The sequence below is a fragment of the Lottia gigantea genome, assembly GCF_000327385.1.
Source record: "Lottia gigantea unplaced genomic scaffold LOTGIsca_216, whole genome shotgun sequence".
Lineage (NCBI taxonomy): Eukaryota > Metazoa > Mollusca > Gastropoda > Lottiidae > Lottia > Lottia gigantea.
The window spans coordinates 89,145-103,667 of NW_008708518.1; the positions used below are offsets into that span (position 1 = coordinate 89,145).

The 14,523-nt window shown below is 31.8% G+C and overlaps 2 protein-coding genes across 2 annotated transcripts; one reads left to right on the forward strand and one right to left on the reverse strand.

Moving 5' to 3' along the window:
- Positions 1-1,304: 1,304 nt before the first annotated feature.
- On the reverse strand, positions 1,305-9,665 carry LOTGIDRAFT_202010 (hypothetical protein). Its single transcript, XM_009054410.1, has 7 exons — positions 9,239-9,665; positions 4,752-4,856; positions 4,016-4,399; positions 3,433-3,528; positions 2,689-2,802; positions 1,431-2,338; positions 1,305-1,390 (listed from the first exon to the last, which is right to left on the reverse strand). The coding sequence occupies exons 1-6, from the start codon at positions 9,611-9,613 to the stop codon at positions 2,153-2,155; spliced, it is 1,260 nt and encodes a 419-aa protein (XP_009052658.1). The 5' UTR covers positions 9,614-9,665; the 3' UTR covers positions 1,305-1,390; positions 1,431-2,152.
- Positions 9,666-10,320: 655 nt separating this feature from the next.
- Positions 10,321-13,041, forward strand: LOTGIDRAFT_174762 (hypothetical protein; the record flags this gene model as incomplete). The annotated part of the gene is made up of 2 exons (XM_009054411.1): positions 10,321-12,438; positions 13,033-13,041. The coding sequence occupies 2 exons, from the start codon at positions 10,321-10,323 to the stop codon at positions 13,039-13,041; spliced, it is 2,127 nt and encodes a 708-aa protein (XP_009052659.1).
- Positions 13,042-14,523: the final 1,482 nt, after the last annotated feature.

Sequence of the window (14,523 nt, forward strand, 5' to 3'; positions counted from 1 at the left end):
TTATGCTCCAAGTAAATGAGACAAGGCCTTAAATTTATAAATATAATCATTATAATATTATAGAGAGATAAAAAAATTGAATATACAAGGCAAAGTGTGATCAATTATAATTCACCGTACACTGCAGTAAAATACTAAAATCATCCAAAACTCGAGATAAAATCCAGTGAAATAGATTAAAAATCGATTTCAGTGAACATCAGTTAAGATTCCACGAATTAGAACCCTGGATACTGTAACCTCTTCTAATCCGAGCTTTAACATTAAAAATATATCACATAAATATTCAAATAAAAAATATAACAAACAAATCATCTCCTGATTAACTAACTGTCATTATAATAACTTAACAAAATCTTGTCTTTCAGAAACTCAGACGTGACAATAACCTGTCTTATAATATATCATTATTCTATATACATAACAAACACAATCAGTAACAGAGATAATCTCTGGTAGGTTGTATCAGTAACAGAGATAATCTCTGGTAGGTTATATCAGTAACAGAGATAATCTCTGGTAGGTTATATCAGTAACAGAGATAATCTCTGGTAGGTTATATCAGTAACAGAGATAATCTCTGGTAGGTTATATCAGTAACAGAGATAATCTCTGGTAGGTTGTATCAGTAACAGAGATAATCTCTGGTAGGTTATATCAGTAACAGAGATAATCTCTGGTAGGTTATATCAGTAACAGAGATAATCTCTGGTAGGTTATATCAGTAACAGAGATAATCTCTGGTAGGTTGTATCAGTAACAGAGATAATCTCTGGTAGGTTGTATCAGTAACAGAGATAATCTCTGGTAGGTTGTATCAGTAACAGAGATAATCTCTGGTAGGTTATATCAGTAACAGAGATAATCTCTGGTAGGTTGTATCAGTAACAGAGATAATCTCTGGTAGGTTGTATCAGTAACAGAGATAATCTCTGGTAGGTTATATCAGTAACAGAGATAATCTCTGGTAGGTTATATCAGTAACAGAGATAATCTCTGGTAGGTTATATCAGTAACAGAGATAATCTCTGGTAGGTTGTATCAGTAACAGAGATAATCTCTGGTAGGTTGTATCAGTAACAGAGATAATCTCTGGTAGGTTATATCAGTAACAGAGATAATCTCTGGTAGGTTATATCAGTAACAGAGATAATCTCTATATGTAATATTATTATCTATGATTAAACACTATATTATATATTATGCTTTCAGATTGAGACAATGATTTTTACAGCAGTTTAACAGTCATGGACTAAACCCTTAATTCCAACCTTATGAATTCTTGTGGCACTCTCTCTCATTTTACCCCTTCACCTGTTTGCTATAATGACAGCAGGCAATGCCATAGGGAAATTTTTACCAGACAGCAACATTAGCTAACTTGTGTTGGATTTCCGACTGTCGAGGGATATCTAGCGTGAAGCAGCACCAGTTTTGAACAACAGAAGAAATGGAATACATAATATTGATTCACTTGATAATACAAGAGAAAGTATTGTAGATAATATAGAAGATCTAAATGACAATCTAGAAGAATGTAAATATTAATAGAAATAACTTGATAGAAATAAGTATAGGACAATATCAAGACAGAATTTGATTTAGAAAACACAAATAATAATGTTTAAGGCAACTAAATAAAGCAGTAAGAAATGGTTTTTGATTACAATAATATAAACAATCTACTAATTTTAATGGAATAACTTAAAGTGATTTATAAACATATTCTCAAAGTAACTCGGAATCAAAACATATTTTGATTATAAATACACAGCTAAGAAATGCTTCTTTCGATGGCCTTATTAATAATAATATTTTAAATTCTCAAAATGAAGAAAACAGAATAGATTTTGATTTTAGCGAATATAAATAATAATATTAGATTCTGTCTTAGAAAATATAACAAAAACAAAACACCTTTTAAAAATAATATCCTAACATAAAATTACAAGAATAGAATTTACCTTAAAATATAATACTGAAATACAAATTTGATTGGAAAAACTTAAATAACACGAATTTATCAAAAAATAATACTGAGACATAATGGAATTGATTTTGATTGGAACAATGTAATTAATTAATTAATTAATATGGCCATAAACATAATACTGATTGAACATCCAATACTGAATAGATATAATAAATACAATTAAAAAGCAGCTCCGAGAGACCAACGATGATCTGATTTTCTACGCCTCATTCTCATTATTTGACTGTCAACATCGACAGCAGAACCCTTAGATTTCAAATCATCTCGTAGTCGAATATTCGCTAGTTTCATCAGTCCGATATTTCTACTGGTAGCTGTTAGAGAATGGAGTAACGAATCTCCTCCCTGAAATTAACAAAGTTTTATAATTAGAAATTGTACGGAAAACTGAAGACAGTACTAGGACTAAACCTCCAGAAGGATTCTCCACCCCCACGGCCCCACTCCCCTGAAAATATCAAAATTTAGTATAAGAAATAATAAGGAAGTAAGTTAAAGGGCATGCTCCAGTTGCTGTACCAGTATGCAATGAGGAAAACTTGACCCCACAAAATCTGTATCTACCCAAATATAAAAATTATAAATTTCTACATTTCTATATATTATGCCTGAACAACTTTCACACGCTGACTGAGATTAAAACACATGGACATAACGAGCTGCCTCCTGACATAGAAATACTGATAACAGCCTACCTTAATAATCTCTTGAGCCTCTGGTAGCTGTGTACCAGGATGTCTCTGGAAGACCCGGACTAAAGGTCGATCTAGTCTTTCTCTAGTTGTTAAATCAGCACTCATTACTGGTCCCTGAAAATAAAAATCAAAACTTGGCTTAAATTTCAATCTATATTGCTATTGAAATATCAACACTTATAATAATAATAGACTCTTTATTTTACATGGGTTAGAATTAGGTCCAATACACCAAGGTGACATGGTCCTGTCTAACATTCAGTCCATGGAGACAAACATAGCCTCTTTATTTTATATGGTTTAGAATTAGGTCCAATACACCAAGGTGACATGGTCCTGTCTAACATTCAGTCCATGGAGACAAACATAGACAGTTTATTTTACATGGGTTAGAATTAGGTCCAATACACCAAGGTGACATGGTCCTGTCTAACATTCAGTCCATGGAGACAAACATAGCCTCTTTATTTTACATGGGTTAGAATTAGGTCCAATACACCAAGGTGACCATGGTCCTGTCTAACATTCAGTCCATGGAGACAAACATAGACAGTTTATTTTACATGGGTTAGAATTAGGTCCAATACACCAAGGTGACCATGGTCCTGTCTAACATTCAATCCATGGAGACAAACATAGCCTCTTTATTTTATATGGTTTTGGCAAAACATAGCTGTTGCATTCTGGGATATCTTTTTTATATTTCAGTAAATGTAATCTATAAAAATTCTGATAAAAACTTACGAGAGTATTTTCCATGGCTTTATTTGTAGCATCGTACCATCTCTGGGCTCGGTGTAACCCGTGACGATTTTCACCTAAACCTACCCCTAGATGATGCTGAAAAACAAAGATTCTTTTGGTTAAAAAAAACCTCAAGTTGGATGGATGAAACAGAATTTAAATGGCTAATGGGAATGATAAATTACAAAAAAAATCAAAATGGCAATAGAATAGCTCAGTCAGTTGCTAGTTGGATTGTCGTCTGTTTGAAAATTAGGTGCCATGGGTTCGAATCCTCCTCAGAGTAAGAAGATTCTAAAGCCACATCCAATACTTCAAAGAGTCTTGCTGCTGGGTTTCAACCCCTTCCACCAACATAGGAATTTATAATATTTTAGCATTAGCCACTAGGTATACATCATCTATACACTTTGAGAAATTATGTTTTTTTCAATTTTTTTTACCCTTAAATTCAGGTAGAACTCTGGACAAATAGTTTCACATAAAATACTAGCAATCATTAGACACACAAATATTCTCACCAAGTATGACTTGAGGTTATCCTAGCGCTATGATTATTTTGAGAAGAAATTTAAATATTTACCTTCAATGTAACTGTTTCTGCTATTTTCTGTGTGATTCCATCATTGACTGATCTATGAGCAGCTTTCTGTAATTTATCAGTTCTATCTATAGCATCTTTCAATTCACGACGAAGATAAGCCGAGCGTGTTCGAGCATCAGCAGCATCAGCTAGGGCGGAGTCAGCTTCCGGTGTATAGGGACCTAATGGATCAGCTTGACTAGCTCCTAATGACGTATTACCATCAAATCGTGAAATCCTTCCTTCCATCATACTTCTACTACGTTTTATTTTCATATCATCTCGAGAGTTGGTGATTGATGAATTAGCCAGACAGAGTAGATCTAATACTCTAGAACGTTCTTGTAGCGTGGCAAACAGCCTCTTTCTAGCTTGATCTAACACCTATAATATATAAATTCATAAATAACAACATGTTTCAGGTTCTCTTTTAATATTTCTATATCAGTCTACAATTGCAGTATTGAACACTATTTTAACAGTGAAAAGCTATATGCTATGTGTTCCTCAAGTAGCAGAGTATGATAATTATCACATTTAACATTTAGTTTTCTAAACTTTTATCTGCATTTTATGGGGACACTGATAGCATCAATTTACACCTTTCTTATATTCAGTTTTTACAATCCCTTTAAGCAACATTGAATTGTTTGTCACCAATCTGTACGTTATAAATTCAGTTTTGGAAAATTTGGGAACCATCATGAAATTTCAATAAAAATAAAAGGAAATTTACCTGTAGTTGTTGTTGGACAAGTTTCAGTTGAGCTTCCAGACCTTTTTTACAGTTTAATAAATGTGATCTCTCGGCATTCAGTAGATCATCAGCGCCATCCCGTTCCTGGAGAATAGATTGAAACTTTTATTAGTTTTACATTCATAGTGGTGACTAATCTAGTACCCTTCAATATTACTTCCTCTTCCCTCCCCCCTCCCCTTCTTTTACAACTAAATCCCAGCTATATGTCCCTGTATGTCTGATTTATGTTTTGTCATTGTGATACAAGTAAATCCAAGCTATATGGGCCTAGATTCTACCCTACTGGTCATATCTGGAAAATAGAGCCAAATAAATAGCCCCACCCCAGAGGCAACAAAGGATTTGTTTTGACAATGATCGAAACATTTCAATTCATGAAAATTCAGAAGATTTGTAGGTAAACTGGTAAAAAAATATCAATAATAAAATAACTACAAAGTGTTGAATTGTACTAAATAATGTAAGACATCTGTCAATCAATATTAATTACTGGGAGACCTGGGGGGAGGGGGAGGGGGGTTGAATTATTGATAGGAATACTAAATAACATTGATTTAATGTGAGAAGTGGTAGGGAGGGGACATTTATAATATCTGTTTTACTTTCTTATCAATGAGTAACTGCTAGAACTATAAAACTAGTAATTTTAGTAAGCAAATATAAAACAGCGATTTTGAAATAATTCTATAAAATAAGAAATGTTTAAAAAAAGGGAAAAATTTTTACAATTAAAAAAAAAAGGTAAAACTATATTATAAACTGAATCAACATTTGATATCTTGATGGGTTAATAATTCTGAAGTTTGTATTTGTAACAGGGGGTTAAGGTGTAGAAATTCCAACCAGGCAACAAAAAAAGTTTGTTTTACATGTAAGTTATTTAGCTGTTGTAAGTTATTTAGCTGTTGTAAGTTATTTAGCTGTTGTAAGTTATTTAGTTGTTGTAAGTTATTTAGTTGTTGTAAGTTATTTAGTTGTTGTAAGTTATTTAGTTGTTGTAAGTTATTTAGTTGTTGTAAGTTATTTAGTTGTTGTAAGCTATTTAGCTGTTGTAAGTTATTTAGTTGTTGTAAGTTATTTAGTTGTTGTAAGTTATTTAGCTGTTGTAAGTTATTTAGTTGTTGTAAGTTATTTAGTTGTTGTAAGTTATTTAGTTGTTGTAAGTTATTTAGCTGTTGTAAGCTATTTAGCTGTTGTAAGTTATTTAGTTGTTGTAAGTTATTTAGTTGTTGTAAGTTATTTAGCTGTTGTAAGTTATTTAGTTGTTGTAAGTTATTTAGTTGTTGTAAGTTATTTAGTTGTTGTAAGTTATTTAGCTGTTGTAAGCTATTTAGCTGTTGTAAGTTATTTAGTTGTTGTAAGTTATTTAGCTGTTGTAAGTTATTTAGTTGTTGTAAGTTATTTAGTTGTTGTAAGTTATTTAGTTGTTGTAAGTTATTTAGCTGTTGTAAGTTATTTAGTTGTTGTAAGTTATTTAGTTGTTGTAAGTTATTTAGTTGTTGTAAGTTATTTAGTTGTTGTAAGTTATTTAGCTGTTGTAAGCTATTTAGCTGTTGTAAGTTATTTAGTTGTTGTAAGTTATTTAGTTGTTGTAAGTTATTTAGCTGTTGTAAGTTATTTAGTTGTTGTAAGTTATTTAGTTGTTGTAAGTTATTTAGTTGTTGTAAGTTATTTAGCTGTTGTAAGCTATTTAGCTGTTGTAAGTTATTTAGTTGTTGTAAGTTATTTAGCTGTTGTAAGTTATTTAGTTGTTGTAAGTTATTTAGTTGTTGTAAGTTATTTAGTTGTTGTAAGTTATTTAGCTGTTGTAAGTTATTTAGTTGTTGTAAGTTATTTAGTTGTTGTAAGTTATTTAGTTGTTGTAAGTTATTTAGCTGTTGTAAGTTATTTAGCTGTTGTAAGTTATTTAGTTGTTGTAAGTTATTTAGTTGTTGTAAGTTATTTAGTTGTTGTAAGTTATTTAGTAAGTTATTTAGTTGTTGTAAGTTATTTAGCTGTTGTAAGTTATTTAGCTGTTGTAAGTTATTTAGTTGTTGTAAGTTATTTAGCTGTTGTAAGTTATTTAGCTGTTGTAAGTTATTTAGCTGTTGTAAGTTATTTAGTTGTTGTAAGTTATTTAGTTGTTGTAAGTTATTTAGCTGTTGTAAGTTATTTAGCTGTTGTAAGTTATTTAGCTGTTGTAAGTTATTTGGTTGTTTGTTAAGCCCTAAATGAATATTTTATAAACAATGTAGAACTAATTGACAGAGTGATATATTTTATTAATAATAAATCAATATACACCACTACTACTGTAATATGTAATATATTCTATAACATCGTAAAGGGATTTAATCCTGTAATAATTTCATTAAACATTTCAACAGGAAATAATTAGAGTTCCATTTATCTTTTGATTGTTTTTGATTGTTTCTAGAAAGACCTGTTCAGTATTTCAGATTGTTAAATATAACACAGGAACCATGGAGAAACTCAAACCTATTTTACATCTAATTTACAGATATATTTAAAACAAATTTTATTTATTCTTAAAAACCGCTATGGTTAACAATTTCTTATTTTTATTTTTCTATGTATCAATAGTAATTCTAGTAATATATATAGAAGATCAAGTTTGATTAAATCTTCACCAAGTTGTATCAATTGTAATATATAATAGAGCCTAAAATATAATTAGATTACTGTATCACTTTACTAGAGAGTTACCCCTGATTATTTCATTAATATTGTACTAGATAACATCCAAATTAATTAACAGACTTATTAATTAACAACATTGTATCACAAACTATCACTATATCTATTGATTAATATTCTACTGTATATCATAGACAGGTTAGATTGTTTATAACAAACTTAACAATATCTCATACAGGGCATCATGTCAGAAACTCTCTCAATAAACTAACAAACAATCCAATACACTTAAATCTAACATAAACCCGAGTTGAAACAAGAAAAATAAAATATAGTGTATTATTAATTAAAAAAAGTATTGATCTATATTATTAATTTCATGAGAAAAATAAATGTACATTATAATTCATGTTTTAGTCAAATTCATTCATTTAGTTTATAAAATCTAATTTAAACGCAAATCAGGTTCTTACGTTTTCTTTTAATATCACTCGAGTTGCAAAAAAAACCTCAAAAATACAACGTAGAGAAGAAATCAGGCTATTTACTGATCTACAACATTTTAACAATCATTCATATTAACTACAATCTATCACATAAATATAAATTGTTTGAATGTATAGGGGGTGGGGAGTGGGGTTTGGGGGGTACAGTGACGTATAAATTTGTAATTATACTATAGAATATTTTAGTGATACAGTTATAATTACAAGTGATGATGATATTTTAGGGGTGTTAGGTGACAATAGAATGGACAATTTTAACCACAATTAAAAAGGGATGGTGTATAGGGACATAAAATATTATTTAAAATATAACTAGACTAAGGAAGCTGAGAATAAAAATATTCAGCAATTATTTGATTTGATTATTTTACCTTCAAACCTACTTGGTTTCAGAATGAACAGTTTTAGGCTAGAAAAATACAAAATTATCCATGAAAATCATTTATAATCATTTAGGACTAAGGTTAGGTATGGTATTTGTCTAAACCTTTTCTGTCCCATATAACAGAGATCAATTTTAATAGCTACTGTTAACTGTATTACTTTTCACTGTGACAATCTGGCATTTGGTTAGTTTGCAATAAAAGAAACACCGTCCCACTTAAAAGACAAAAGTCTCAATGTACAGGTCATTTCTAAATTATAAATATTTTAACAACGTGTTTGTCCCTTATGATTTCTTCTTAAATAATGCAACTCTCCTGGCGCAAATTTCCATCATTGCACACTGCATGGCATTGCCCTTCTTCATTAGCCTAACTAGATGCAGAAAAGCAGGACATATACGTCCATTCATTTAATTTCTGATGATCTTTTCTCAAAGTCAGAAGTTATTTCAGGGTTTGTCCTCAGTAAGCCTAATCTATTTATCATACCAGCAGGTATTCAGTTGAATACAACCAGACAAAATTCAATTTTAAAACTCATTTATTATGAATGACTATCAGTATAATTTGAGTAGTTCTATTTATAGATTATATTTGTAGTTAAGTTGATCATTAACTTTCAATCATCAGCCAGTCACTGAGTCTCGTAAAATATAATATTATTAAGATCAACTGAGTTCAAATAAACTGATACAGTCTCTCTAGGTCTATAGGTTTTTGACACTAGGCTGAAATACTTGTCAAATATGTTTGAAATTCAAGATCAGCTTGTTTATTATCTAACAAGATTGGTCTCCAATCATGAATGATTTTCAGAAGAATAAAATCAATGTTAAAATTTGTAAAATGATCCTCATTGAACTTTATATCATATACCTACTTTAATTGATTTTTAAATATTAAAAAAAAACAGTATTAATGAAGAGTTACCTACCCTTTCACGGCTTGGTCTAGAAATTCTAATTTCTTGACTGTTTTTATTGAGTTGAATATCTTTTCGAATGTGTTCCAAAGCTTTTTCTAGAGATTCTTTCCCACGAGTTAAAGATTTAATTTCTTCGTTTGTTTCTAACAGACTTTCTCGTAATTTAGAAACAACAACTCGAACATCTCTAGAATATCGTCGAATTTCTTCATTACTCAACTGAGCCACTGTATCTCTCAAATGTGGTAATGGATCTAAAGCTCGACCAATGTCATTTCCTTTATCACTTTTCTGTACCAGCGATTGTGATAATTTCAATGTTTTCAATGTAGAATTTCTCCACGCTTCTGCTCCAATGGATGTGGCTGGTTTAGTTGTCAACATTTTGTAGATTGTTCTTCAAGTATTCGATTCAATAAAGAAATTTAAACATCTGCCAATGAAAGAGAAAGTTTAAATGACAAATAAGTAGAGTGTTTTTCTTGTTTAATCGCCCGTAGCGTCGTCCAGATCAACGTTGCCTAGGACAACAACAAGCTTGTTTCATTTCCGGTAGCCGAGCACTAAATATCGATTATAGAAAATAGTGATTTTTTTTTAAAAATTAAAATGATTATAAATTTGAAAGTGTAGATTTTAAACTAAATGTTTTAAAACTTTTAATTCGTTCATTCAAAACTTTTCATTCAATATTTTTAATGGGCGGGGTCAGATTGTGACTCAGTGCTGCTCCGCAGATAGTAAAAGGTCAAAGTTTAAGGTATAATTTTGTGTTCATTTGAATTTTTTTGAAAAAAGCGGGTTATATTTGAATTGTCATCCATTGAAACATTGTTTTTGTGAAATTTTTGACTATTTTAGACATTTTTCAGTGACTGTCAAACGACAGAAGTAAAATTGTAAGGGAATTAAAGAGCAGACGACCTTCACCTTGATTAGTAATAACTCGCACCGACTTGACTGACGTCATGATTAACTGTGAATCGAGTGACAAGGAAGGGACGGTATCCCGGAAAATATAACACTTTTTATTCATCAAATGACTGGTAATTAGTGAACAGTTAATTGTATTTATGACAGCAATAATCAACATGGCTTCTGTCTCACCGTGGAATTCTAAAATTCCGGGAAATCGTCGCCTTTCCGACGATAAGGACAGTGTTGTAATGTCGTCGTCGTGGAGTCGATCAGTAGGAGAGAAATCGAGTGATGGACTATCAGTGAATAGTAATATAAACATTGACAGTTCAAATAGTCAGGATTTTAATAATAGTAATAAAAATATAGTAAATCATCGTAATTTCAATGGAAATAGTGAAACAGACGCAGTGGATAAACACAATCTTGTGTCCATTACTGAAAACCCTTTCTTTAAATCGTATGGGAAAATTCGAGCACCTCATACTCGTAATGAATATCGAGCTGAAAGAGAGCGAAATCATACTGATAGCTCTCCGTTATCGCCGAAAGTTTTCAGCGACAATATTTCAACGTCGAATTCTCTTCAACAAGAAGATGAAGAAGAGGTGGAATATCATCCAGGTTCCGGGTTCGTGACAAAATTATTAGGAAAGTTTAAAATGAAATACGAAAAGGAAGAACGTGCCTATTCTCAACCAGTGCCAATTAAACGATCTTCGAGTTTAGAAAATATTCTGGACAATCAGCCAGTAGCGTCTTCGGTAAAACTGATGAGAAGTGTAAAAAATGACCATGTTTCGTCTGTGATAGGACAGAGTAATCTTAATTACCGGACAAAAAGTGTGGAACATATAAACTCTACAAATAAACCAGTGCCTGGAAAACGAGCGCCAGACGTCAAACTAGCTAGGAAAGATATCGTAATTATAGAATCTTCAAAATCAGGGAAAGTTTCTCCCACGCCAACTCAACCTACTAACCATATTCGTTCTGGAAGTGTATCTCCAACAATTTCAACTACAACATTACGAGATGAAACCCCTGAAGTTGACGAACTTCCTAAACCAAACACAGTCACGAACACTAGACATTTATTTGAATCTACTCCTCGTAGTGGGTCAAAAAGTCGTGCAGCGCCCGCTCCTCCGCGGCCATCTAGCTCAGCTGGTACCAGAATTTCAACAGTTGCACCAACTAAAAATATTTCAGCTCCCATCACCACCTCAGCACATTCAAACAAACCAAATCATTCTCAAAAACCAAAAGATGTCGTCAGCACCAAATCAACAACAGACGCACCGTTGCCAAGAAGTACCTTACCACCCGTTACCAACAGAAATAAAAAACCCAGTCCAGTTGTTACTGTGGCACCTTATAAACCAAAATCAGATGAGAATTATTCCACAACAACTTCTGCTACCATTCCGTTACCTCAGAAACCATTGACAACACCTCGAAATGGGGACATGTCTACTGACAAGAAACCATTACAACCCACAACCAACCAAAATTTCATCTCAACGCCTAGGGATATCAAGGACGAAAAAGTTCATCAAGAAACAAAATCGGAAAAAATCATAGAAAAGCCAGATATAAAATCGGAAGTGAAAACTCAAAAAGACTCAGTGAAAATCTCGGAAGAGATCATTCTGAAAAAATCAGAGGACAAAATTGTTACGAAGAATCAAATTAAAAATACAAATATTTCTGAAATGAAAGTTATTGAGGACAAAGTTGATAAAAGTGACTCTCAATCTGAACCTGTTAAAGGTATTCCTACCATTATTGCTCAACGAATGAAAAAGGAAACGAGTCCAGATTCCGTTGTAACCAATGGCAGCCAAGTTTCTAGTCAGTCCTCAAAATCAGAACTTTACAACTCAGGTTCTAATGATATTTCCTCGAAAAAACGTCAAGCTCCTGCCATCCCTAAATCTGGTGTTATAACTATGGAAACTAAAAAAGAAGTTCCTGAAAAGGAAGAAATATCCCCAAGACAAAATTTACATCACGCTCAAAAGAAGAGTCAAGATATTGGGGGTCCAGCTATGGTTTTTGATAGCAGTATGGTAGCTAAGAAGAAACGCAAGCCCAATTATTCCACCACTACGAATAATGTGGGCGTTCCTAAACTGGATTTAACTGGAATAAACGATAATGTTGGTCGTCATGGTTATCAAGAAGGATATAAACCAACAGAAATTAAGCCGTGTAAAATTATATTTATTGGTGCACTGGTAGATTTGGGAAGATCTTTACTGAAGAAGGATGGACAATCTTCTACTAAGGTAGGTCCTAATCTTATCCCAGATTTTATTGGGACCTGGGATTCTCGAAACCTTAACTTCTGATGATTTTAGTTTTGCAATCATCTGATTGGTCAGTCACTAAAATTTATTTTGAATTTTATTTTATTATCCAATCAGATTACTGTATTTATTAAAATCTGAATTTTATTTAAATTTTGAGAATAAGGTCCGAGGGTTGCATATTGAGCTACTTCTTTGATAACTCTGGTGTCCAGAATTTGATCAGGGTTTGATTCTGGGTGGGGAATTCCCTGTCATTTATAACTTAGACAAGAGGTATGATGATGTTCAACTAAGACTGTGTATTAAAGATATTTAGACTGTTGAAACTGTAAAAGATATAGCTGGTGGTGTGAGATACCAGGGCAAGAAGACCTTATCAACATACATTTTATCATGGGTTTTTTTTTATAAAAAAATGTATAGGAACAGGTGAAAAATGAAACATCAGGCTCCACACTCATTCATCTTTCTTAAGCTCACGCAAACTTCTGACAAGGATAGGCTGTTTCAAAATTACAAATTTCAATGTAAAAATTCATTTTATAAATTTGATATTTTCTATAATTTTAGACACTCTAACCATTGTTAAAATAGAATAAAATAAGTGAAATAATAATATTTACTGTAAGATGGGTGTTTTAGAGTGAATAGGTACACTCAAGTTAATAAAAGGGGGAAAGAAAAATAGATTTTGAACCCAGCCTATCCCCATTAAAATACATTACATTAAATTTATAAATATCTTAACATATTATATCACCAGTCCTTGTCCACTAGTAGTTTATTAGGGTTGTTTACATTAAAAAAAATAATCTGTATGATTAATTAGTACAAATATATTAACGACATGTTAAAATTATCAGGTAACTAACGAAGTTGTTACACCTGTCTGCAGCCTGGTGGCTATAACACTCTTACTATTAATAACTTAAGACATGTTTCCTCTCCTTGCTGATTAGTGTAATGATGGATTAACTGTGGCTCTTTTTGGCAGTTTTGAGCCATAAATTAAAAAATAAACTGAATATAGGGGATAATTACTCAAACTTTTAATAACTTGAACCATGTTTCCTGATTGGATTAATGATGAAATGATTGAAAGTAATGGTTTTTTGGAAGTTTTGAGCCGTAAATTTATAAAACTCATTGAAGGGATTGTCAAAAATGATTAAAACTATTACCGTAATAAACCTATGACATGCTCACCCACCTTGTTAAAGGTGTAATGGATTGTTGATGGATTAAATTTATTATTTCCTATTTGTAATGTGTCTTGTGTATTTTGAGCAGCTATTACAGGTGTGACGCCAGGCAGGATATGCCTACTCTTCTAGACACCTGATACCACTTTTCATTGATACTTCCTCCTAAAATGAAAAGTTCATTAGCTGCTACCAATGTTTTGTCAAAATGTTGTATTGGATTTTGGGTTTTCGTTGGGTTGTTGGTACTTGGTTTATTTATCTATATCTATAAAACCACTGGTTGAGGTCACAAAGCTGGAATGATATTTCTATGAGCTATAAGTTATAGTTTAATAGTTAATATTTAAAATAAAGACAGTATTTATTATCTGGTTGTACTGACTCATAGCTACAATTAATATACACAAAACTTAGTACTTCAGTTACACCTGTAATTAGGTAATTTACCTGTTATTTTACCTGTAAATTACATGTCAAGATAGACTGACAGAGATCATGGCAACCCAGTGTGTATAGTTAGTTATATAGACATACCTTCAGGTAGAATATAACAGGTATATTGATATTAGTCTGTATAATATAAGCCCCAGACTAGTCTAACTTTAATTACAACTTTAACCTGTACAATTATAATTTAATTGTTGTTTAATGGCGCTCAGGGTTTGAAAGAGAGCTATCTGTATCACCAAGCAATTACTATTTTATTATATAGTTACTACCCAGAGAAGAATTTTAGACTACAAAGAGCTTGTAATTGAAACATCTCATCTTTTATCTGATCCTTACAAAACTTGACTGTTTATGATCCCTAATACCTATTGAGTATTTTAGTGTTAATTAATTATTGCTAGAAGAG